General features: G+C 38.7%; 1 protein-coding gene across 1 annotated transcript in view; it reads right to left on the reverse strand.

The window, feature by feature from the left end:
- Positions 1–27,749, reverse strand: part of smo (smoothened, frizzled class receptor) — a 289,675-nt gene that overhangs the window by 134,119 nt on the left and 127,807 nt on the right. Inside the window, exon 7 of the mRNA XM_090376231.1 lies at positions 18,106–18,198. Coding sequence (XP_090232357.1) covers positions 18,106–18,198 — 93 coding nt within the window. The remainder of the gene's footprint in view (positions 1–18,105; positions 18,199–27,749) is intronic.

The raw sequence follows: 27,749 nt of genomic DNA on the forward strand, positions 1-27,749 counted from the left end.
GAGAAATCACTAGCAAACAGAGCAAAGAGGAGGGGATAAACAATTCTTCACATATATAAATGCCAAGAAGAGCAGGACAAACCAGATCGGACATTTACGTAAGGGAAAGGGGATAGTATTAAATACACCAGCTGCTGTTGCAGATGAACTCAACAGTTATTTTGCATCGATATTTACAAATGAAAAACCTTTTGTGGCAATGGGAAATTGTGGGAATGAAGCTAAAAAATATGTAATTAATGATATTGAAATTTCGCAAGATTATTTAATGAAAAAACTTTCGAGCCTACAGACCAGTAAAGCTCCTGGAGTTGATGGAATATACCCTATAATCTTAAGGGAGGTGGCAAGCGAGTGCATTGAACCATTGAGGCTAATTATGCAAGCATCACTAGACTCTGGGGAGATTCCCTTGGATTGGAAAAGTGCAAATGTATCTCCCATACATAAGGGTGGCTCTAAAAGTGAAGTTGGAAATTATCCACCTGTCAGTCTGACTTCAGTAGTAGGGAAAATCATGGAGGCAGTGATCAAGGGTGGAATTCAGGATCATTTGGATCGAATTGAAATTCTCAAGGATACTCAGCATGGTTTTGTGAAGGGAAAATCATGTTTAACAAATCTGGTTCGCTATTTCGAAAGGGTCACTTATGAGCTGGATTTAGGGAATAATTTCGACATTGTTTATTTAAATTTCAGCAAAGCTTTTGACTCAGTACCATATGAGCGGTTGCTTTATAAGCTGGAACAGGTTGGAATCGCTGGGAAAATCCTTAGATGGATAGCAGGATGGCTTCAGGGCAAGAGGCAGAGGGTTGTGATAAATGGCTATTCCTCAGATTGGGTTGATGTAAGAAGTGGGGTTCCCCAAGGATCAGTATTAGGACCAACTGTTGTTTTTAATTTTCATAAATGACATTGATGAAGGGATAGAGGACATGATGTCTAAATTTGCAGATGATGTTAAAATTGGTAGAGTAGTTAATGAACACTGTCAAGCTGAGCTTCAGAGAGACCTAGATAGACTTCAGGAATGGTCAGAAAGATGGCAGCTATGCTTTAATCCAACAAAGTGTAAGGTATTACACCTGGGACATAGTAATCCCAAAATAACTTATTCACTTGGTGGAGTTCAACTAAACCCAGTACTGGAGGAAAGGGACTTGGGTGTTACGATACGGTCAGACGTGAAATTCTCTGAGCATTGTAAACAGGTTGCAAGGAAGGCCCATGGTGTCCTATAGATGATCTATCGAACTTTTGCAAGTAGAGATAGGGACGTGATAATCCCATTATATAAGGCTTACGTTAGACCACACTTGGAATACTGTGTTCAAGTATGGAGACCGCACCTAAAGAAAGACATCGAGCTTCTTGAAAGGGTGCAAAGACGGGTAACTTGCCTTGTGAGATCGGCAAAAGAGCGTCCTTATGAAGAAAGACTTCGAATATGTGGGTTGCAGAGTTTGGAAACTAGACACCTTAGAGGAGATTTGATTGAGGTGTTTAAGGCTCTGAGAGGCATCAGTAAAATGAATGAGGATGAAATTTTCAAGATTATAAATGATGCTAGAACTAGGGGACATAAATTCAAGTTATGGGAGGAAATTTTTGGATTGGACTGCAGGAAGTTTTATTTTAGCCAGCGAGTTATAAATTACTGGAATAAGTTGCCTTCATGGGTGGTACAGGCTGACAGTTTGGGGAAATTCAAAGGTCATCTGGATAGTACTTTCGGGTAAGGGAAGCGCATAGGATGATAGGTTTAGTTTCCTTTTTTTTTATTAATTATTATTATTTATTATTTTTTTGTTTTTATCATTGTTTTGTTTGGATTTTTTTTTTTTTTTTTTTTTGGCTGGTGCAGCATAAGCCATAGGCTTTCTTGCACCACGCGGCCATTACTAATACTAATACTAAATATAAGACAGGACTGAGTTTTAGAAGGATCGAAATCAACTAAGTTGTCTTTGCCTCATTGGAGAATTAATTGGAGATTGGCATTTAAGGAATTTTTAGCAGATATTCGAGAAGTTGAAGCTGATTGAGCAGGGCAAGGTTTCTCAAACTGGAAAGTGGAATGCAATGTGCTATCATCACCAAAACTATGGATAAGTTTTTCCAGTCAATGGAACAAGATCATTAATATACAAGAAGAAAAAAGTGGGGGAAGGAACTGAACCTTGGGGGACAACAGCATTAGTGGAGAAGTAAGAAGACAGAGAGCCATCTACCATCACCCTCAGTGAGTGATCACAGAGAAAACTGGATAACCAATTACAAAAAACATTTGGCAAACCATAAGACGGAAGCTTGTTTAGAAGACCTTTATGCCAAACATGATCGAAAGTTTTTGAAATGTAAAGAGCAACTGCTTGTGTTTCACCGAACTTTTCCATTGCATTTGTCCATAAATGGGTAACATAAGCCAGAATATCACCAGTGGATTGACACTGACAAAATCCATACCGACAATCATTAATCAGATGGAAGGTTTCTAGATAGTTTAAGAGTTGGCGGTTAATTGATTTCTCCATTACTTTACAAAGAGTAGAAGTGATTACAATGGGACAATAGTTGGATGGGAGGGATTTGTCATCCTTTTCAGGAACTGGCTGGATATCAGCAAATTTTCGAGCAGAAGGAAAAACACCTCTAGAATAAGAAAGTGAAAAAAGGTGGCAAAGAACGGGAGTAAGTTCAGGGGCACAGGTTTTGAGAACAAGTGCAGAAATACCATCAGGGGCCTTAGCATCAACAGTGGTCAAAATCCTTCTGACATCCCTTTGATTGAAGACCACAAGAAGCATTGAATGGAGCATGCTGGGAATGGTGAGAGGCGTTTTACCAAGATCATTAATACCCGAGTTGGAAGAAAATTGGGATACCTCTGTCAAAACCATATGGTTTTGACAGAGATAGGCAAAAGTTGCAGTCAATAGCTTTCGCAAGAGACCAGAATGCTCAACTAGCATTAGGGCAAGAAGCAAGTTTTCTACTCTTAGCCAGTTCAACATCTAGTTTGGACTGATTAATAACTGCTTTACAATTGTTGTTGCGAGCTCTGCTGTAGGCAGAAAATGAAACTGAAGAATTGGAAACAAGCCAATTAAGATATGCAACATTCTACTCTTGAACAGCCTTAGCACATTTCTTGGAAAACCAAGATTTAGATAAAGGACGAGGTTTTAAGGTGGAATGTGGAATAAAGGATTCCATACTTACAAGAATGATTTTATTGACACGATCTAAACAAATGTTGACATCAAAGTTTTGAAACAGTAATCTGATCATGGAATAGAAGAAAAGAAATCTTGCAGGTCATCCCATTTTGCATTCTTGTAATGCCAAATAATACGAGGTTGGAAATAATCATGAGATAAATGATTCATTGGAGAAGAGACAATCAACAAGTTGTAATCTGAGGTGCCCAAAGGACCACTCACTTCAACCGTGTACTTAGAAGGGTTGTTTGTGAGAAAAAGATCAAGCGTGTTCGCTGTATGGTTAGGATTGTCTGGTATTCTTGTAGGTAAATGAACAATCTGTGCAAAGTCATTAGTAATTGCAAAAGCCTCGGCATCTCAACCAGCTGGGTCGGTGTGACTAGAAAACGGAAACCAACTGAAGTTGTGAACATTAAAATCACCAAGGAAAATTACTTCACTGTTAGGAAAGTTGGACTGGAGAAAGTCAAGTTGCAAAGAGAGGAAGTCAAAGAGCTCCAAGTGATTAGTGGAGTTGGGAGAAGGGTATAGACAACAGATGAATTTGACACAATGAGGTAGAGAGATTTTAAGTCAGAGAAGATCGAAAAGAGGAGATTCCAAATTACCAAGTCTCTGACAGGGAATATAGGAACGGACATATGCACAAGTACCACCTTTGAGGCAAAAGGAATCATACAGCAAATAGTTTGGGCAACTGAGATGAGCAGTAGTTGAATCAACTGATAACTGAGATTCTGTCAGAAAAAGTACATGGGGTTTGGCAAACTGCAAGTGGAAATGGACACCGCTAAGATTAGAACTGCAACCACGGATATTTGTGAAATGAACTAGGAAGTGTTTGGGAGGTTTAGATCTTTTCACAGATAAGCTTATTCTATTAGTTTGACAATTCATGATGTATTCAATAGAAAGAAAAAGTGGGGGAAACATGCTGCATGAAGTAATGAAATTTTTGGATATGGAGTACACATGGTAAGAATATACCCAGATCCTTGACATAACGTGGCCTTGACAATTCCCTCCCCCCCACACATACACACTACTCGGACTCCCTCCGGTCACTATCTGGCAGAGTAGAGGTAGCAAAATTATACACTAGCTGATCCAGAAACCTCCTAGAGAGTTACCAATAAGTTCGGCCTGGTGTACTAACCAGCGGCCAGCCTGCAAACACCGTTTTAGAACTGTCTCCTTGAAATGTAAGGAAGTTTGGATCTCTCCATGGTGTTCATCATAACGTCAAAAGATATTAATCATACTGCAGGCTGAAAGAGATGGGGGGATTAACTGGAACTTAGCTCTGGAGACTAGACATGGGTTCCACCATGCCAAGTTTCCAATAAGCAAAGTGGTGGTATTGCATCGGTTGATGAGAGTCATCTACCACCTAGTATTGCCTGGTAATGCAGAGGAGCGGCATTCCTGTGTGGTGTTGTATGTGCCACACCTCGACCCCTGCTTGCGTTGGTTCACACCTAGGTGGTCACCCACAGTTGCTTGCGCATGGGGATTATACTCAGGATTACTAACAGTCCCACCATCGTGAAGGTGCAACAGGCTATCTTCAACATCTATAAAAATAACAGAATAAAATTAAGATTGAATCACAAAGAACTGAATCTGAGACCATAAATCCAGGGGTATGACAGGCATGTGGACTGTCCCCATTTCTATTTGACATATATATAAATTATATTATAGGAGAACGGAGGAAAATCTTCAAGACTGGCACTGAAATCAGCAACAAAGCAAGAAAAAAAGACACTGCTTTTTAATGATGATCATGTTCTAATAGAAGAAAATGAGAACTCATTACAGAAAGTGATCTTCGCACTAAACAAAAAAGCAAAATCATTTGATATGGAAATTTCAACCTCAAAGACAAATGTGATGGCATGTCAGTCAAGACATCAAAGGCAGATATTGTTGGGATATCAGAGATGTGGTGTCACACAGACATAAGCAGTGTAGAATTGGAATTTAGGAATTTTGGAATTGGAAAAATGAGAACTCATTACAGAAAGTGATCTTCGCACTAAACAAAAAAGCAAAATCATTTGATATGGAAATTTCAACCTCAAAGACAAATGTGATGGCATGTCAGTCAAGACATCAAAGGCAGATATTGTTGGGATATCAGAGATGTGGTGTCACACAGACATAAGCAGTGTAGAATTGGAATTTAGGGAGTACAATGTGTACAGAAAGGGCAGACAAGGCAGGTAGGGAGGAGGGGCTATGCTGTTAGTTAAAAAATACATAAAATCTAAGAAAGTGCATCTAATTGATGTTGGTGGACAATGTAATGTTGAGTCTCTTTGGTGTGAAAGGAAAAATGAGTAGGTGTGTGTTATAGGCCTAATGAAGCTGATGAGTATAATGAGCAATTGTGCAGAGAAATAAGAGTGGGCCAGTAAATCAGAGTGTCTTATAAATTGGGGATTTAATTTCCCAGAGATTGACTGGAATTTGTGGATTAGCCACTCACACACTAGCAAGGCTTTTGTGGATTTACTGGATGATTGTTTTCTACAACAACATGTTCGGGAGGCAATTAGAGGGAGTAATACTCTTGATCTGATTATCAGTAGTGATTCTTCATGCATTAAGAATCTGCAGATAAAGGAACCACTAGGTGGCAGTGATCACAGTGTGCTGAAGTGGGATTTATTCAAAGAGGTAACTACCATCAAAGGTAAAGGGAAGGGTTTTGCTTTCGTTGTTATGTTATTTGGTTTTTAGGAGCATTAGCAACTAAGGCCATATTGCTCTGGGGATATGCGGTAGCCATTTGCTAACCATTCCGCATCCTCCGTATTTGGTGGTGATGGGCTCGAACCCCGGTCTAATCAAGAAGCGTGTGCTACGCACTGCTGCTCCTTCCCACCTGGCTATGGAGACAACTTTTGCTTTCGTAAAGGAGACTACGGTGGTCTGAGACAGTATTTAAATTCTATATGGTGGGATTAACTGATGATGTTACCAACAGCAAATTCAAAATGGGAAGCATTTAAAGAATTTATCTTGGAAGCTACTAGGCTTTACATACTAACTAAGAAATATTGTTCAAGATTTAGGCCTAAATGGATGTCAGATGAACTAATTAGACAAGACAGAGAAGAAAAATGCATGGGATACATATAAAATAACAGGTGACACAGAAGCCTATGATAGATATAAGCTGGTCTGTAACCAAGTCACAAAGGAGGTTAGGCAGGCGAAGGCAGATTACGAGAAATCTTTGGCAAAGGATGCAAAGAAAAACAGCAAAGAGTTCTTTCCTTATGTAAACAAATTTGGAGGATGCGGAAAGGTCAGGGAATGACCACCGCATATCCCAGGAGCCATATGGCCTTAGTTGCTAATGCTCCTAAAAACCAAATAACAAACAAACAACCTTATGTAAACTCTAGAAGGAAGGGGATGAAACACATTGGTCCACTTGATATCGATGGTTCAACTGTTGATGATCCTGCTCAGGTAGTTAACAAACTAAATGAATATTTTGCATCTACATTCACACATGGGGAGTTATTTAGGGAGGGGAATGCCAGGGGTGTATTAAACTCTGGCAGTAAGCTAGATAATCTTGTAATAACTGGGAGTAAAGTGGAGGAGAAATTGTTGAAGATAAACATAAGAAAGGCACCTGGGGTGGATGGAATCTATCCAGATATATTAAAGGAGGCAGCAAAGGAAGTAAACAAACCCTTAGCCATAATTATAAGAGCTTCACTGGACTCAGGGGAGGTACCCATGGAATGGAGATGTGCAAATGTGACCCCAATCCACAAAGGAGGATCAAAGGGACACAAATATAATTACAGACCTGTTAGTTTAAATTCTGTTCCAGGGAAATTAATGGAGGCTGGTTGGTTATTTGTTTTTTTTTTTTTTTTTAGGAGCATTAGCAACTAAGGCCATATTGCTCCGGGGATATGCGGTGGTCATGAGCTTGAATCGCAGTCTAAATCAAGAAGCACGTGCTACGCACTGCTGCTCCTGCCCACCTGGCTACGGAGGCACCCATTAATGGAGGCACAGGTTAAAGAAGCATTGCAGGATCATCTAGAAAAGACTTCAGTTATAGGTCAGACACAGCATGGATTTGTTAAGGGAAAGTCTTGTTTGACCAATTTTATTGGATACTATGATGTCACAAAGGAACTGGATGCAAAGAATAACTTTGATATCACAGATCTTAGAAAGACCTTTCATACTGTTGCAAATGGAAGACTGCTGCATAAATTGGAGCAGTGTAGCATTTGAGGCAAATTGCTGCTATGGATAAAGGGATGGTTGAGTGGGAGAAGACAGAGAGTGGTAATCAATGGACACTGCTATTCGTGCCCTAATGTTATTAGTGGAGTCCCTCAGGGTTCAGTGTTGGGTCCATTGTTGTTTTCTGTATTTATAAATAATATTGATGATGGTATATCAAGCTTAATGTCCAAGTTTGCAGACGATACGAAGGATGGATGGTTGTTAATAACACTAATGACAGTACGCTGCTGCAATAGGATCTAGAAAAGTTGAGCAGATGGGATGAGAGGTGGCAAATGAAGTTTAACATTGACAAATGTCAAGTACTACTTATGGGAAGCAGTAACTCCAGAGTAAACGTATCAACTCTGTGGTACTACACTGACAGTGGTAGAGAATGAAAAGGACCTGGGGGTAATTGTGCAGGCAGATATGAAGTTTTCTGAGCAGTGCCGACGGTTTGCAAGGGTAGCTCATGGTGTCTTGTCAATGATATACAGGAATTTTTCTAAAAGGGATAAGGAGGTGATTATCCCCTTGTATAAGGCAATGGTCAGGCCACACCTTGAGTACTGTATACAGGTCTGGAGGCCTCATTTCAAGAAGGATGTAGAGATGGTGGAACGAGTACAGAGAAGGGCAACAAGATTAGTGAGTGGAACAAAGGGGTGCTCTTACGAAGAAAGGCTTAAGTTTTGCAAATTACAGTGTCTGGAGACTAGGCACCAGTGAGGTGATCTGATAGAGGTGTATAAAGCCTTGAATGGTTTGAGCATGCTCCATGCTGATGGGATTCTTCCTCTTGCTCAGAATAATCACCTGAGAGGACATAAATTCAAATTGAGGAAAGGTGTGGAAAGGTAGGATAGATGTGTGGAAGTTTGCTTTTAGCCAGTGGGTGGTTGATTGATGGAAAAAACTTCCATCTGTCATTGTAGAAGTTGATAGTTTAAACAGATTTAAGGCAGAACTTGACAAACATTTGGGGTGAGGTGGATGGGTGAAATAAGGGTTTTTTTTTTTTTTTTTTTTGCTGAAGCTATATAAGCTTGCTTTCTTGCATCTTGTGCCTTTGCTAATGCATTCAAGGGAAGAGATCCAATAAGATGCAAGATCTGCATCGACAATAATATTATCGATCAAGTTAAAAAATACCTAGGGTACTATCGGTCCTATGAAAAAGAAAAAAGATATTGAACACAAAAACAATTACATAGGAATAACTAAAATTATAAATCAAATCTGATACATAAGAAAACAAGGATAAGAATACATAACACCCTCCCCAGACTCATCCTTACTTATGGCTCTGAAGGATGGACAATGAGCAAAGGGAATAGGAGGTAGACTAGTGCAGAAATGCACAGAACCACAAGCTATACCAGACTTTACCTGAAAAGAAATGAAGACATCCTGTCATCCTAGAGACAACTTCAATACTGAATTTTATCGAGTCATACAGGAACAGATGGATACAGGATGACGAGAAAGAGAGAGAGAGAGAGAATGGCAGACCCCTGTTAACCATAACACACCACAAGGCTTAATACTAGATAGGAGGAAAAGGATGAAAGCTAGATGTGTTAACTTCACTATGAGGGCATCCTTAGATTCAGCGGAGGTCCCCATGGACTAGAAATGTGCAAATATATCCCAAATTCACAAAGGGGATTCAAAGCGTGACACAAATAATTATAGACCTGTTAGTTTAACTTTATTCTGGGGAAAAAATGCAGTCACTGGTTAAAGAAGAGTTGCAGAATCATCTAGACAAGACTGCAGTAATAGTGCAGACACAGCATGGGTTTAAGCAGAGGTCTTATCTGACCAACTTGATTGGATACTATGATGTGGTTACAAAGGAACTGGATGCAAAAATTAATTATAATATCATATACTTGGATTTCAGGAAAGCTTTTGATACTGTGCACATGGAACTGTACAAATTGGTGCAGTATGGCATTAAGGGCAAGTTGCTGCAATGGATAAAGGGATGGTTGAGTAGGAGATGGCAGAGAGTGATAATAAATGGACACTGTTCTATGTAGACTAATGTTATTAGTGGAGTCCCCCAGAGTTCCATGCTGGGCCCATTGTTGTTTTGTGTATTTATTAATTATATCGATGAAGGTATATTAGGCTTAATATCCAAGTTTGCAGATGATACAAAATATGGCAGGGTTGTTAATGATAGTAAAGACAATATGCTACTGTAAAAGGATCTAGAAATGTTAGGTGGATGGGCTAAGAGGTGGCAACTGAAGTTTACAGGAACAGATAGATCCAGGATGTATTGACAAATGCAAAGTACTGCATGTGGATAGCAGTAACCCAAGAAAAACTTACCAACTGTATGGTACTACACTCAGGGAAGTGGAGAATTAAAAAGACATTGGGTAATTGTGCAGTCAGATATGAAGTTCTCTGAGCAGTGCAGATGGACTGCCAGAGCAGGTCATGGAGTCTTGTCAATGATATATAGGAATTTTCTAGCAGGGATAAGATGTGATTATCCCCTTCTATAAGGCAATGGTGAGGCCACACCTTGAGTACTGCATACAGGTCTGAAGGCCTCATTTTAGGAAGGATGTAGTTGCTAGAACAAGTACAGAAAAGGGAAATAAGATTGGTGAGAGGAACAAAGGGGTGCTCTCCTGAAGCGTCTGCAAAGTTCTGCAAATTGCAGCATCTGGAGACTAGGCACCTGCAAGGTGATCTGATTGAGGTGTATAAAGCCTTGAATGATTTGAGCATGCTCAGTGCTGATGAGATTCTTCAACTTGCTCAGATTAAAAACCTGAAGGGGCATAGATTCAAACTGAGGAAAGACAGTTGTAGAATAGATATGCGGAAGTTTGATTTTAGCCAGGATTATCATAAATGTAAAACCGCTGTTTTATATTTATTTTAAACTCAGGGAAGGTCCCCATGGACTGGAGGTGCGCAAATGTATCACCAATTCACAAATGAGGTTCAAAAGGTGACACAAGTAACTACAGACCTGTTAAGTTAACTTGTGTTCCGGGGAAAATATTGGAATCGCTGGTTAAAGAAGCATTGCAGGATCATCTAGATAAGACTGCAGTAATAGTTAAGACACAAAATGGGTTTGTCAAAGGGAGGTCTTGTCTGACCAATTTGATTGCTTACTGTGATGGGGTCACAAAGGAACTGAATGCCAAAAATAATTTTGATATTATATACTTGGATTTCAGGAAAGTTTTTGATACTGTTGCATATGGAAGACTGCTGTACAAATTGGAGAGGTATGGCATCAAGGGTAAGCTGCTACAATGGATAAAGGGATGGTTGAGTGGGAGACAACAGAGAGTGGTAATCAATGGACACTGCTCTTCGTGGACAAATGTTATTAACATTTGGAGCTCCCCAGGGTTCGGTGTTGGGCCCACTGTTGTTTTGTATATTTATCAATGATATTGATAAATATATCAGGTATATCAGGTTTAATGTCCAAGTTTGCAGATGATACAAAGGTTGACAGGGTTGTTAACGACAGTAATGGCAGTATGCTACTCCAACTGGATCTAGATGAGTTGGGAAAATGGGCTGAGAAGTGGCAATTGGAGTTTAACATTGACAAATGCAAAGTACAGCATATATGTAGCAATAACCGAAGAGAAACGTACTAATTGGGTGGTACTACACTCAGGGAAGTGGAAAGTGAAAAAGAACTGGGGGTAATTGTGCAACCAAATGTGAAGTTCGCTGAACAGTGCAGACGGGCTGCCAGGGAAGGTCATGGAGTCTTGTCAGTGATATATAGGAATTTTGCTAGCAGGGACATGGAGGTGATAATCCCATTATACAAGGCAATGGTAGGCCACACCTAGAGTACTGTGTACAGGTCTGGAGGCTCATTTTAGGAAGGATGTACAGTTGCTAGAATTAGTACAAAGAAGGGCAACAAGATTGGTGAGGGGGAACAAAGGGGTGCTCTTACCAAGAAAGGCTTAAATTCTCTAAATTGCAGCGCGTGGAGAGTAGGTACCTGTGAGGTACTCTGATTGAGGTGTATAAGGCCTTGAATAGCTTGAGCAAGCTTAATGCTGATGGAATATTTCGTCTTGCTCAGACTAAAAACCTCAGGGGGCACAGTTTCAAATTGAGGAAAGACAGTTGTAGAATAGATGCACAGAAATTAGCCTTCAGCCAGTGGGTAGTTGATTGCTGGAACAAACTTCCATTTGTCGTTATGAAAGTTGATAGCATAAATAAGTTCAAGAAAGAACTGGACAAGCTTTTAGAGCAAATGGATGTATGAATTTGGTTTTTTTTTTTTTTTTTTTTTTTTTTGGCTGATGCTGTATAAGCTTGATTTCTTGCATTGTATGCCTCTGCTAATGCTAACAGCTAATGCAGTTCTGTCAATGATATACAGGAACCTTGCCAGTAGACCCAAGGAGGTAATTATCCTGTTGTATAAGGCAATGGTTAGGCCACATCTGCAGCACTCCATACATGCCTGGAAGCCTCATTTTAAAAAATGATTTTGAACTTACAATGGATGCAGAGAAAAGTAACCACATTAGTCAAAAACACAAAGGAACACCTTACCACAAAAGACACTGGTGCTGCAAATTGCACTGCTTGGAAACTAGGCACTTGTGAGGAGACAAAGTGTCTAAGGCTTTAAGTGGATTCAGTAAACTTAATGATGATGGTATTCCTTGAGGTTGTCACAGACATTCTCTCAGATATGCCAGACAAGCTGTACTTGCAACCTGGGAGTCTAAAACGCTGATGGAACTGATATTCGGGTGACACTCAATTTTTGGGTTCACTCGGCCAAGTGGACCTAATTTCGGCAAAGTCCGGACAGTCTGTGACAGCCAAATCCTCTGCTTGCACCTTCACGATGGTGGGACTGTTAGTAATCCTAGGTATAACCTCCATGCACAAATACATGGTGGATGACCACCCAGGTGTGAACCAACATAAGCAGGGATCGAGATGTGGCGCCCACACCACATGGAGGAATGCTGCCCCTCTATGTTACCAGGCTGTACTAGGTGGCAGATGACTCTCATCAACCGGTGCAATACCATCACTTTGCTTATTGGAGGCTTGAAGTGGTGGAACCCATGTTTAGTCTCTAGAGCTAAGTTCTGGTCAACCGTTCCCTATCTCTTCCATCACGCAGTATGATTGATGATTTTGAGGTTATGATGAACATCGTGGTGAGATCCAATATTCCTTACATTTCTAGGGTAGAGCTCGAAAACGGTGTTCGCAGACTGGCTGCTAGTCAATACACCGGACGGAACCTATTGGTAACTCTCCAGGAGGCTTCCAGATCACCTAGTGTATAATCTTGCTACCTCTACTCTGCCCGATAGTGACTGGAGGGAGTCCGAGTAGTGTGTATGCGGGGAGCATTGTCGAGGCCACGTTATGTCAAGGATCTGGGTATATTCTTACTGTGTACGGCATATCCAAAAATTTCATTACTTCATACAGCATGTCCCCCAACTTTTTCTTACTATTGAATACACCATGAATTGTCAAACTAATAGAGCAAGCTTATCTGCGAAAAGATCTAAACTTCCCAAGCACTTCCTAATTCATTTCATAAATATACGTGGTCTCAATTCTAATCTCAACGATATCCATTTCAACTTGCAGTCTGCCAAACCCCATGTACTTTTTCTGACAGAATCTCAGTTATCTGTTGATTCAAATACTGCTCGTCTCAGATGCCCAAATTATTCACTGTATGATTCCTTTCGCCTCAAAGGTAGTACTTGTGCATATGTCCGTTCTGATATTCCCAGTCAGAGATTTGGCAATTTGGAATGTCCTCTCTTTGATCTTCTCCGTCTTAAAATCTCTCTACCTCATTGTGTCAAATTCATCTGTTGTGTCTACCGTTCTCCCATCTCCACTAATCACTTGGAGCTCTTTGACTTCCTCTCTTTGCAAATTGACTTTCTCCAGTCCAACTTTTCTAACATTGAGGTAATTTTCCTTGGTGATTTTAATATTCACAACTCCAGCTGGCTTCCGTTTTCTAGTCACACCGACCCAGCTGGTCGAGATGCTGAGGCTTTTGCAATTACTAATGACCTTGCACAGATTGTTCATTTGCCTTCAAGAATACAGGACAATCCTGATCATAGAGCCAATACGCTTGATCCTTTTCTCACAAACAACCCTTCTAAGTACATGGTCAAAGTGAGAGGTCCTTTAGGCACTTCAGATCACGACTTGGTGATTGTCTCTTCTCCAATGGAACCTTTATCTCACGGCTATTCCCAACCTTGTGTTGTTTGGCCTTACAAGAATGCAAAATGGGATGACCTGTGAGACTTCTTTTCCTTGGTCAGATTACTATTTCAAAACTTCTGAGGTCAACGTTTGCTCAGATCGTGTCAGAAATTATTCTAGCAGGAATGAAATCCTTTATCCCACACTCCACTTTAAAATCTCGTCCTTTAAATAAAACTTGGTTTTCCAATAAATGTGCTAAGGCTGTTCAAGAGAAGAATGTTGCATATCATAATTGGCTTGTTTCTAATTCTTCAGTTTCATTTTCTGCCTACACCAAAGCTCGCCACAATTGTAAAGCAGTTATTAATCAGTCCAAACTAGATTTTGAACAGTCTAAGAGTAGAAAACTTGCTTCTTGCCCTAATGGTAGTCGAGCATTCTGGTCTCTTGCCAAAGCTATTGGCCATCACTTTTGCCCATCTCTGCTCCCACCTCTGTCAAAACCAGATGGTTCTGTTGTCACTTCATTTAAGGATAAAGCTGACCTGCTAGCATCCCATTTTTCTTCCAACTCATGTATTAATGATCTTGGTAAACCACCTCCCACCATTCCCAACATGCTCCATTCAATACCTCCTGTGGTCTTCCTTCAAAAGGATGTCAGAAGGATTTTGACGAATCTTGATGCTAAGAAAGCTCCAGGTCCTGATAGTATTTCTCCACTTGTTCTCAAAACCTGTGCTCTTGAACTTACTCCTATTCTTTGCCGCCTTTTTTCACTTTCTTATTCCAAAGGTGTTTTTCCTTCTGCTTGGAAATTTGCTCAATATCCAGCCACTTCCTAAAAAGGGTGACAAATCCCTCCCATCCAATTATCATCCCATTGCAATTACTTCTACTCTTTCTAAAGTAATGGAGAAATCAATTAACCGCCAACTCTTAAACTACCTAGAAACCTTCCGTCTGATCAATGATCGCCAGTATGGATTCCGTCAGTATCAATCCACTGGTGATATCCTGGCTTATGTTACCCATTTATGGACTACTTCAATGGAAAGGTTCGGTGAAACACAAGTAGTTTCTCTTGACATCTCAAAGGCTTTCGATCGTGTTTGGCATAAAGGCCTTCTAAATAAGCTTCCATCTTATGATTTGCCAACTGTTTTTCTCTCTGATCACTCACTGAGGGTGATGGTAGATGGCTCTCTGTCTTCTAACTTCTCCACTAATGCCGGTGTCCCCCAAGGTTCAGTTCTTATTCCTACTCTTTTCCTCTTGTATATTAATGACCTTCTTCCATTGACTCGAAATCCTATCCATAGTTTTGCCAATAATAGCACATTGCACTCCACTTTCCATTATGAGAAACCTTGTCCTGCTCAATCAGCTTCAACTTCTCGAAAATCTGCTACCAATTCCTTAAATGCTGATCTTAAGGTAATTCTCCAGTGTGGCAAAGCTAACTTAGTTGATTTCAACCCTTCTAAAACTCAATCTTGTCTTATATCTCGCAAAAAGGATTCTTCTGCTCCTATGCTTATCTTTAGTGTCACTCCGATTTCTAGGCAAAATGATATATCTCTTTTGGGAATTACCCTGACTTCTAATCTCTCTTGGCACAAGCACATTACAAATATTGTTTCCTCTGCATCTAAAAAACTTGGTTTTTCTCTTTCGCTCGCAGCGTTACTTTTCTTCCAAACAGCTGCTCACTCTGTATAAATCTCAGATCTGCCCAGCCATGGAATATTGTTCCCACATCTGGGGTGGTGCCCCCAAAACCTCTCTCAGGCTTCTTGATTCCATTCAGAAGAGGGCAGTTAGGTTAATTAATGATTCATCTCTAACAGAGTCTCTCCACTCGATGTCTCGTAGACGTACTGTTTCTGCTGCATGCCTGTTGTACAGATACTTCCGTGGGCACTGTTCTTCTGAATTGGCTTCTATAATTCCCGCTCTCTCTTTCAAAACAGTCTGAACACGTGCCGCCACCAGCCAACATCCATTTGTTGTCCAACTTCAAACTCACAGAACCAACTTTTCATCTTCCTCGTTTATTCATTCAACTGCCGTTTTCTGGAACAAGCTTCCTTCATATGTATTTCCTGAAAATTACAGTCTACAGAAGTTCAAGTCCAATGTCAACCTTCTTTCGTCTTCTCAATCTCCAACCCAAGCATGGTACTAAGTACCATAGGTTCTAATACTTCTCGTGTTTGGGGTTTACATTAAAAAACATAAAAAAATTCTCTTTTTCAGATAAAAAGGCACCTCTGTAGCCAGGTGGGCAGGAGCAGCAGTGCATAGCATACGCTTCTTGATTAGACCGGGGTTCGAGCCCGTGACCATCAAATACGGAGGATACGGAAAGGTCTGGGAATAACCACCGCATATCCCCGAAGCAATATGGCCTTAGTTGCTAATGATCCTAAAAACCAAATAACAATAACAACATCAGATAAAAATGCATACAAGGAACCATAAACATAAATTGAAAAAGGATGCTATGAGATAAATGTGCGAAAATTTACTTTCAGCCAAAGAAAAGTGATTTTTGGAGTGGATAGACAGATGAGGTAGGCAGCTGCTTTTTTTTTCTTTTTTGGCTGAACCTGTATAAGCTTAAGCTTGCTTCCTTGAATCATTTGCCAGTACTAATAATAATATGTTTTGTTTAAGGTTTTTATAAAAATAAAAGAAAAAAAAAAATTATACCAATATCAGTCTTCCAGTTTCACTTTTCAACCATTCCATGATACACAAAGCAATTTATACTGAATAGAACTGTGTAATTAACTGTTAAAAAAGTGATAAGCATGATGAAAATATTCTCTTTTACAAAAAAGCTCACAGAAACCAAAAATCTACAAACAAAAATGTAATTTTTTTTATTGATGTTAAATGAGCATATGCAAGGTTTTGATTATTTAGTTGGGCTTTTCTGTGTTTTCTATTTATAGCATTACTAGCACTGTACTGTAAATTGGTTTCTCTGTAAACAATTGCCTCATTTGGAAGCATATGTTCGCTATGGGTTGTGCATAAATTTTCAGTATATTTTTGTGAAAAAAAAACATCTATTTCAGCACAAAATTACAGCTATAATATTTACTTCACATGTCAAAGAACAAAAATGGCAATTTTGCACCTTTGTTTTTAATAAAGCTATACACCAAAATAAGTATTTGTAATTCTGAAGGAATTTCAATGAAATTTCAGTTTGAATGTTTTTCATTTAAGTAAATTTAGAATATAAGAAATTAACAGTTTTGTAAGTTTTGTTTTTATAAAACTGCTATAACTTAGCATTTAACATTAAACTTTTACCTAATAAATCAAATGGTATCAAAACTGCAAAGCTCTAAAAAAAAAAAGTGCTGAATTAAATTTGCTCTGTTATAGATGAGATTAATTTTTCATGGAGCAATTTCACTTCTTTATTTCATTTATTTATTTTTTTCGTTTTGTTTTGTAAATTATTTGTTGCAGCAAGCACAGTAGTTAAGATCACTATCCTTTCATGCCTGGGTTTGCAACCTGTTGAGACAGGAGGAACCATTATTGCTTTTTTAAATATATATATATTTTTTTTCACATTGTTGCTTAACAAACAAACTAATGGAATATGATGAATGGAATATGATGAAATATGAACTGCTCAATTGTTCAAGCTACGTGCACAAAGTCTCCTAGCTAAGTCTTCAAGAAGGTGGGAGATCAGTAAAGAAGCATATAGCTAATATAGTGGCTGCTAAAAACAAAGGTTTAAATTCGACTCCTCTGCCTACTTCAGAGTTATGTCAAGTATTTAAATTAAAAAAAAAAAAATCTTTATTTTTTTCCCTGATAAAAATATACTGTAAATGGATAAAGGTTGCTATGCTGATGTTGTTTATAAACCCACAACTGAAATTCATTTCTAGCCTAATGCTTCATGTAAGTACTGCAGGACTCAAACTCTTTTGAGTTCCTCAAAGCTAACTATCAGTGAGTCACCAATTCTGCTCACGAAGAGCAACGTATAATCCAGAGAACCTAAAAATACTTAATTCTAAAACCGTATGTATTACACGTTACTGTATGCACTTCGAACTTTGAATGTATAATAATTTTTTTTTATTATTCAGTGTCCTTGTTTATTATTATTATTATTCAGTCTCCACCTTGAATATCAGCAGTCAAAAGGAAGAAAAATGTGGGGGAGGGGACTGTGAATGTGTTGGTTGGCCTGCTCAGATACTGATTTATTGGCTTTTTAATACGATGTATTATTGGTTTTTTAATGTATTTTAGAAAATTAGAAAGAAACAAATCTTAGGAACAACTGTTGACTTTGATTTAGTGAGATATTAGAAATTAGTTAAGAAAATAGAAATATACACACCAATTCTCCATATTATATGCTGTATTCTGCTATTAGCATGGTCACTAGCTATGCTTTCACTCCCAAGCTTCATCTTCACTAAAGAAACCAAACCTAATTTAAAATTGAACAGTTGAGTCCACAACAGAAATGTGTATATGATCACTTTTATTCAGAGGATCTTAATCTACTATGGATGAAGATAACATATCACCTAAAGTTAGGAACTTAATAATAAATTTACTTACTACTTATGCATATTAAGTCTGAGCAGTATATCACAATAAAATAATCTACAGCAAAATCTCAATTAATCAAGACTATCTAGATCAAGGCCTAGATAAATGAATACATGGTCAAGAAGCACAAATAAAATTGATAAAGACTATGCAGGTGAAGAAATACAAAGTATTTCCAAAAATATTCTCCAGTGTTAATTGAATATATTTATTTTATTACATACAGCAGTGTTCAACAGCTTGTCTCTGAACTCAACAGTTTTGGAAGAGTGAAAATTTTTCATCAACATCCAAAACATTCTGTAGTAGTTTCTGGAGAAAAAAATAATCCATTATTCTGACAACAGTTCCTTCAACAATGATGTTCACATGTGCTCAATTTCTTGCTTCAAATTCTTGAGCTGTTTCATGAGTTCAGATCTGTCAAATATGGTGGCCTGGACCATCCATACCCAAACCATGCAAGAAATTGATTAAACACACCGAAAACACATAATACAGCATTTACTATCAGCAATTAAGCTCCACTCTATTGGGGGGGGGGGGGGGTTGGAATTGACACATACCTGAAAGAAATAAAATAAATCCTTATTTTCTCCTTGTTATTCAAGGAAAGTGAAAAACTGGTATAATGTTATTAGGAGACAAAATATCACACAGCATTTCTGAGGATATGAATGACCCTTTCTGATATGCACATCTGCTGCCTTTTTCATCATGATGTAAACCACTATAGAATAATTATTTTTCATTATTATTATTTAAAAAGAAACAGAAAACCCGAAAGCTCTAAAAAAAAAAAAAAAATCCCCCCCCACCCACCACAAAAGAGTCTTATGGCCACTTTCATGCTCAAAGATATTTCTTCAATTAGGCTAAATTATTTTGCTAAATTAAATTATAAAGGGACAAGTACTTTCTCAGCATCCATTCTCTCCATGTTCAGGACACGTGATGTGAAATCATGGTCAAATTATGTGACCACATTTTTTACTCTACTTGCTGTTCTAATGCAGATTTATTTAACAAATATTTACAGTGCTCTCACCTCAGTTACACGTGCACATTACAAATAAATTTAAAAAATTAATTTCTTGAGTGATCAATTTGCTATATTGGTCCTTGAGGTTGTCACAGACATTCTCTCAGATATGCCAGACAAGCTGTTCTTGCTACCTGGGAGTCTAAAACGCTGATGGAACTGATATTTGGGTGACACTCAAGTCAAAGTGGACCCAATTTCGGCGAAGTCCAGACGGTCTATGACAGCCAAATCCTCTGCTTGCACCTTCACGATGGTGGGACTGTTAGTAATCCTGGGTATAACCTTCATGCACAAGTACATGGTGGGTGAGAACCCAGGTGTGAACCAACGTAAGCAGGGGTCGAGGTGTGGCGCCCACACCACATGGAGGAACGCTGCCCCCTCTATGTTACCAGGCAGTACTAGGTGGTAGATGACTCTCATCAACCGGTGAAATACCACCACTTTGCTTATTGGGGGCTTGAAGTGGTGGAACCCATGTTTAGTCTCTAGAGCTAAGTTCCGGCCAACCCTTCCCTATCTCTTCCATCATGCAGTATGATTGATGATTTTTGAGGTTATGATGAATGCCGTGGCGAGATCCAATATTCCTTACATTTCGAGGGTACAGCTCTAAAACGGTGTTCGCAGGCCGGCCGCTAGTTAGTACACCGGACTGAACCTATTGGTAACTCTCTAGGAAGCTTCCGGATCAGCTAGTGTATAATCTTGCTACCTCTACTCTGCCAGATAGTGACTGAAGGGAGTCCGAGTAGTGTGTATGCGGGGAGCATTGTCGAGGCCACGTTATGTCAAGGATCTGGGTATATTCTTACCACATGTACGCCATATCCAAAAATTTCATTACTTCATACAGCATGCCCCACCCACTTTTTCTTACTATTGAATACACCATGAATTGTCAAAATAATAGAGCAAGCTTATCTGCGAAAAGATCTAAACCTCCCAAGGACTTCCTAATTCATTTCACAAATATACATGGTCTCAATTCTAATCTCAACGATGTCCATTTCCACTTGCAGTCTTCCAAACCCCATGTACTTTTTCTGACTGAATCTCAGTTATCAGTTGATTCAACTACTGCTCATCTCAGATGTCTAAATTATTTGCTGTATGATTCCTTTCGCCTCAAAGGTGGTACTTGTGCATATGTCCGTTCTGATATTCCCTGTCAAAGACTTGGCAATTTGAAATCTCCTCTCTTTGATCTTCTCTGGCTTAAAATCTCTCTACCTCATTGTGTAAAATTCATCTGTTGTCTCTACCGTTCTCCCAACTCCACTAATCACTTGGAGCTCTTTGACTTCCTCTCTTTGCAACTTGACTTTCTCCAGCCCAACTTTCCTAACAGTGAGGTAATTTTCCTTGGTGATTTTAACGTTCACAACTCCAGCTGGCTTCCGTTTTCTAGTCACACCGACCCAGCAGGTCGAGATGCTGAGGCTTTTGCAATTACTAATGACCTAGCGCAGATTGTTAATTTACCTACAAGAATACCGGACAATCCTAATCATACAGCCAATACGCTTGATCTTTTTCTCACAAACAACCCTTCTAAGTACAAGGTTGAAGTGAGAGGTCCTTTAGGCACTTCAGATCACAACTTGGTGATTGTCTCTTCTCCAATGGAACCTTTATCTCATGGCTATTCCGAACCTCGTATTGTTTGGCATTACAAGAATGCAAAATGGGATGACCTGCGAGACTTCTTTTCTTCTTTTCCTTGGTCTGATTACTGTTTCAAAACTTCTGATGTCAACGTTTGCTCAGATCGTGTCAGTGAAATTATTCTTGCAGGAATGGAATCCTTTATCCCACACTCCACTTTAAAATCTCGTCCTTTATCTAAACCTTGGTTTTCCAATAAATGTGCTAAGGCTGTCCAAGAGAAGAACGTTGCATATCGTAATTGGCTTGTTTCTAATTCTTCAGTTTCATTTTCTGCCTACACCAAAGCTCGCAACAATTGTAAAGCAGTTATTAATCAGTCCAAACTAGAGTTTGAACAGGCTAAGAGTATAAAACTTGCTTCTTGCCCTAATGGTAGCCGAGCATTCTGGTCTCTTGCCCATCTCTGCTCCCACCTCTGTCCAAACCAGATGGTTCTGTTGTCACTTCAGCCAAGGATAAAGCTGACCTGCTAGCGTCCCATTTTTCTTCGAGCTCATGTATTAATGATCTTGGTAAAACACCTCCCATCATTCCTAACACGCTCCATTCAATGCCTGCTGTGGTCTTCCGTCAAAAGGATATCAGAAGGATTTTGATGAATCTTGATGCTAAGAAAGCTCCAGGTCCTGATGGTATTTCTCCACTTGTTCTCAAAACCTGTGCTCCTGAACTTACTCCTATTCTTTGCCGCCTTTTTTCACTTTCTTATTCCAAAGGTGTTTTTCCTTCTGCTTGGAAATTTGCTCATATCCAGCCAGTTCCTAAAAAGGGTGACAAATCCCTCCCATCCAATTATCGTCCCATTGCAATTACTTCTACTCTTTCTAAAGTAATGGAGAAATCAATTAACCGCCAACTCTTAAACTACCTAGAAACCTTCCGTCTGATCAACGATCGCCAGTATGGATTCCGTCAGTGTCGATCCACTGGTGATATTCTGGCTTATGTTACCCATTTATGGACTAATTCAATGGAAAGGTTCGGTGAAACACAAGTAGTTTCTCTTGACATCTCAAAGGCTTTTGATCGTGTTTGGCATAAAGGTCTTCTAAACAAGCTTCCATCTTATGGTTTGCCAACTGTTTTTAGTAATTGGTTATCCAGTTTTCTCTCTGATCACTCACTGAGGGTGATGGTAGATGGCTCTCTGTCTTCTAACTTCTCCAGTAATGCCGGTGTCCCCCAAGGTTCAGTTCTTTCCCCCACTCTTTTCCTCTTGTATATCAATGACCTTCTTCCATTGACTGGAAATCCTATCCATAGTTTTGCCGATGATAGCACATTGCATTCAACTTTCCATTTTGAGAAACCTTGTCCAGCTCAATCAGCTTCAAGTTCTCGAAAATCTGCTGCCAATTCCTTAAATGCCGATCTTCAGGTAATTCTCCAGTGGTGCAAAGACAACTTAGTTGATTTCAACCCTTCTAAAACTCAATCTTGTCTTATATCTCGAAAAAAGGATTCTTCTGCTCCTATGCTTTTCTTTAGTGACACTCCGATTTCTAGGCAAAATGATATATCTCTTTTGGGGATTACCCTGACTTCTAATCTCTCTTGGCACAAGCACATTACAAATATTGCTTCCTCTGCATCTAAAAAACTTGGTTTTCTCTTTCGCTCTCGGCGTTACTTTTCTCCCAAACAGCTGCTCACTCTGTATAAATCGCAAATCCACTCTGCCATGGAATATTGTTCCCACATCTGGGGTGGTGCCCCAAAAACCTCTCTCAGGCTTCTTGATTCCATTCAGAAGAGGGCAGTTAGGTTATTGGATGTTGGCTGGTGGCGGCACGTGTTCGGACTGTTTTGAAAGAGAGAGCGGGAATTATAGAAGCCTCTTCTACAGATACTTCCATGGGCACTGTTCTTCTGAATTGGCTTCTATAATTCCCGCTCTCTCTTTCAAAACAGTCCGAACACGTGCCGCCACCAGCCAACATCCATTTACTGTCCAACTTCAAACCCACAGAACCAACTTTTCATCTTCCTCATTTATTCATTCAACTGCAGTTTTCTGGAACAACCTTCCTTCATACGTATTTCCTGAAAATTACAATCTACAGAAGTTCAAGTCCAATATCAACAAATATCTTCTTTCGTCTTCTCAACCTCCAACCCAAGCACGGTACTAAGTACTATAGGTTATAATACCTCTCGTGTTTGGGGTTCTCATAAAAAAAAAAAAAAAAAATATCCGTTTCTAATACCATTCTGAATTTTTGCTTTAAATTACAAATATTTATATTATAGACATATAGTTATCTCTTATATACATGATAGTCCATCCAATATAATCAATCTTTAGCTCAAGATGTCATACCTAAAATTTTTAAAAATATAGTTGTTTCCAAATATCTCAACCTTCCTGAACATTGGATTTCCTTTCTATCCTATTAACTTACCATTCCTAATAATCCTGGATAAGATTTTACTACAAGAATTATATTTCTTATTTCTTATTATTTCTTATTATATTCATATTTCTTATCATTAGGCTAATTTCCTTTTCTCATGGGTTATAATGTAAAAAACTTGCCTTGTGAATCATATTCACCCATCTTCAATGCTTTTACAAGTCTTATGATTAAGAATAGGACAAATAGGACATTTTACTATGTTAAACTAAATTAACATTATATTATGCACCAATTAGGATCTCAATCTGAAAATTATAGGAAATGGAAAACACATTACCTAAAGGAAATATATGGAGGGTGCTGTAGTGGGCTAGTAAAAATGATTTCTCATAAACAGTCATCTGTAATTTTGATATCACTAATTCCATACGACTCTGCCTCACTTGCACAGCCTCTTATCTATATCAAGGGTTTTTGTTCAGTAGACAGATGCAAAGTACTTGTTCAATTCAGATGCAACATCAGTTGGGTTGTCTAAGACTTTCCCCACACCTTGTTTACACAATTCCCTCATACAAAAACTTAAATAATTGGTTTTCACGATTGTCATAATTAAGTTTTATTATTGTGTGTATTTTTTGGGTATCTTGTAATATGAATGGAAGTGGAGCGATGCAGAAGTAACTATTATTCTTCATGTTGACCTCAGTTAAGTAAAACCAGACTGCTCAGAAAAAAAAAGCCTTGGAGTAAAGCTAGGTGGTAAGTTTAAAATAATTTGGAGTCGTACTGTATATTAGTATCACTTTAAGCTCTATTTTTTTATTTTTCTTAATTTTTTTTTTTTTTCATTAACATGATTTGCACATATAAAATGGCATTATTTTATAGGGCGATTCGAAAGTCCTTATGTACCTGTAATAACAATAATATAACAAATATATTATTAATGAATGAATAGCTGTCAGGGTTCTTGAGCACTCCTCTTGTTTAGATCCCCTCCACCCAGTGGTGGAGAGGATCTAATCAGTTATACTAATAGAGGCAGCAAAAGAGGTAAGTAGATCTTTAGCAATGATTATGAAGTCTCATTAGTTCATCTGACATCCATTTAGGCCTAAACCTTGAACAGTATTTCTTAGTTGGTATGAAAAGCCTATTATCTTCCAAGATTAATTCCTTGAATGCTTCTCACTTAGAATTTGCTGTTGGTAACACCATCAGTTGGTCCCACTGTACAGAATTTAATAACTGTCTGAGACCACTGTAGTCACCTTTACGAAAGCAAAAACCCGTCCCTTTACACTGACGGTAGCTACACCTTTGAGTAAATCCCACATCAGTACGCTGTGATCACTGCCACCTAGTCGTTCGTTTATCTGCAGATTCTTAATGCATGAATAATCACTACTGATAATCAAATCAAGAGTATTACTCCCTCTGGTTGCCTCTCGAACATGCTGCTATAGAAAACAATCATCCTATAAATCCACAAGCCTTGCTAGTGTGCGTGTGACCAACCTACAAGTTCCAGTCTATATCTAGGAAGTTAAAATCCCCCATTATAAGACATTCTGATTTACTGTACCACTCTATTTCTCTGTACAATCGTTTGTTGTTCTCATCAGAGTCATTAAGCCTACAACACACTTCTACTCTCAATTTTGCTTTCCCAGTGCTTATGTCACACCAAACTGACTCAACACTACACTGTCCACCCATGTAAACTGGATGCACTTCCTTAGATTGTGTTTCTCAACTAACAGCATAACCCCTCTTTCCTTTCTGTATGCATTGCACTCTCCAAATTCCAATTCTGCATTCCTTACATCTGTGCGACACCACGTCTCTGATATCCCAACAATATTTGCCTTTGATGGCTTGACCTGCACTTCAAATTCATCAAATTTATTTACTATACTCCTAGTATTGGTGTACATGCAAGTATACATACACCTATTCTTACTCTTAGTTACCCTGACACAGCCGATATTGGGATAAAGGGGTGGTTTAGTGGAAAACACAATAAGTGGTTATCAATGGGTACGACTCTTCTTGGGCTAATGTTATTAGTGGAGTTCCTCCCCCAGGGTCAGTGCTGAGCTCACTACTGTTTTCTATATTTATTAAATGATATTGATGGGACCTCATGTCTAACTGTGCAGATGATACAAAAGTTGATAAAGGTAGGTAATCACAGATAAAGGATATGCTACTGCAACAAGATCTTCACAAATCAAACTCAAGTTTAATATTGAGAAATGCAAGTTACTTTATATGGGGGTAAAGTAATCCCTGAGACACACTTAGGGCAGTGAAGAATGAAAGAGACCTGGGAGTAAATGTGCAGTCAGATATGAAATTTTCTGAGAAATGCAAACAGGTTGCTCGCACAGCAGAAGGGGTTCTGACAATGTCATATGGGAATTTTACTAGCAGGAACAGGGAGGTGATAATCCCTGTATAAGGAAATGGTCAGACCACATCTTGAATACTGCATACAGGTCTGGGAGCTTGATTTTAGGAATTATACACTACAGTATAATTCAGGCACACCATCGTTTTATGTTGTTTAACCTATTTATCACCTGTTTCTATGCCTGCCACACGGTGCTTGAACATTCTGACTAACATCTAATGAAATGTACACCTGTTCAAACCTGCTGATGAGAGACTTATGTCTTACCGTATTATTTGCCTATTGATTGAAAATAATTTCTACTCCAAAAATCAATTTGGCTTTTGTCCTGGAGTTGGTACTGAAGGTGCTTTGTTTCACTTACACACAACATAAATACTCCTTAGCCATATTTGTTAACTTCGAGGGCACTTTTGACACATTTATGTTGCTTCCAACTTCCAGGCTGTTTATAGACAAATTAATTGTGGTTGCCCACAAGGTTCTATATTTGGTCCACTGATCTGGAATTTGGTTTTAAAATAGTGGCTGCTTAAACAATACAACGATTATCAATCAATGGTATATGCAGCCGATCTTGTCCTTTTTTTGCTATGCAAACTCCTGGGTTCAGACAGAAACTCAAGCTAATAGCATCTTACAGGACTTATCAGAATGGGCTAAAGCTAAAAACTTCAACACACAAAACTTCAATGATGGTATTTAAAGGTTCTTTACCTAATAACAGGCCTCCCTTAATTAAACTTAATGGCTCCAGTATTCCCTATATAACTAAAACCAAATATCTTGGATGAATTATAGATAACCATCTGATGTTCTACTCTCATTTATCCTTTTTTATAAGATAATTCGAAAAAAATTTGATGCTATAATAATCAGAATCACTCACCATGATTGGGGCCCCTTAGTCAAAAAACATTAACCACTCTCTACAAGGCTGTCATTCTGCCTATTGCTACATATGCAGCTGCTGCCTGGTTTACTCGGACCAGCTTTCCACTTTTGAAAGTATGCTATGCACATTACAATAGTTTTCTTTTACTTTTATCAAGAAGTTGTAGAACTGTCTTGACTCCTGCATTACAAGTATTGTCTAGTTGACTTATACTTAGCTTTTTGAGGATTTTGCTATTTCATTAAAAAGAATATCCCTCTTGGCTTTGATGGAATCCAAATCGATCACTCTAAAGGTCTGAAAAGAGAAAAAATTCACTGTCCTCAATATTATGTCAAGGTGGCAGCAATGTTGGGCTGACTTCCATAAGGGTCAAGTCACTAAATCTTTTATCAGTGATGTTAATTTTGTCAATAAAAGTAACCTGAAGTGGTTTTTGCCAGATTTATATTCTTGTTTCCCTCTTACGGGGCATAGATCTATAAATGCAAAATGGCCTCAATATAATCTTTCCAATTCCGATCTCTGTTTTTATGGAGAGGTTCAGACTTGCGGGCACATTTCTATTTACATCTTTATTCATGATGATTTTCATCAACTCCTTTTTCTAACGCCGGCACAATCTTATGAAATCAGCAACCTGTGTTTCGTTTAAACGAGACTAATTTTATTTACTTTCAAAATTATGCCTCTTCGACTCAGAAGCAGTAGTAGTAGGGTTTTTTTTTTTTTTTTATGTAAACCCCAGACACGAGAGGTATTAGAACCTATAGTACTTAGTACCATGCTTGGGTTGGAGGTTGAGAAGACGAAAGAAGATATTTGTTCACACTGGACTTCAACTTCTGTAGACTGCAATTTTCAGGAAATACATATGAAGGAAGGTTGTTCCAGAAAACGGCAGTTGAATGAATAAATAAGGAAGAGAAAAGTTGGTTCTGTGAGTTTGAAGTTGGACAGTAAATGGATGTTGGCTGGTGGCGGCACATGTGTTCGGACTGTTTTTAAAGAGAGAGTGGGAATTATAGAAGCCAATTCA

This window comes from Mastigoproctus giganteus, chromosome 6 (assembly GCF_048544385.1).
Source record: "Mastigoproctus giganteus isolate SK-2022 chromosome 6, ASM4854438v1, whole genome shotgun sequence".
NCBI lineage: Eukaryota > Metazoa > Arthropoda > Arachnida > Uropygi > Thelyphonidae > Mastigoproctus > Mastigoproctus giganteus.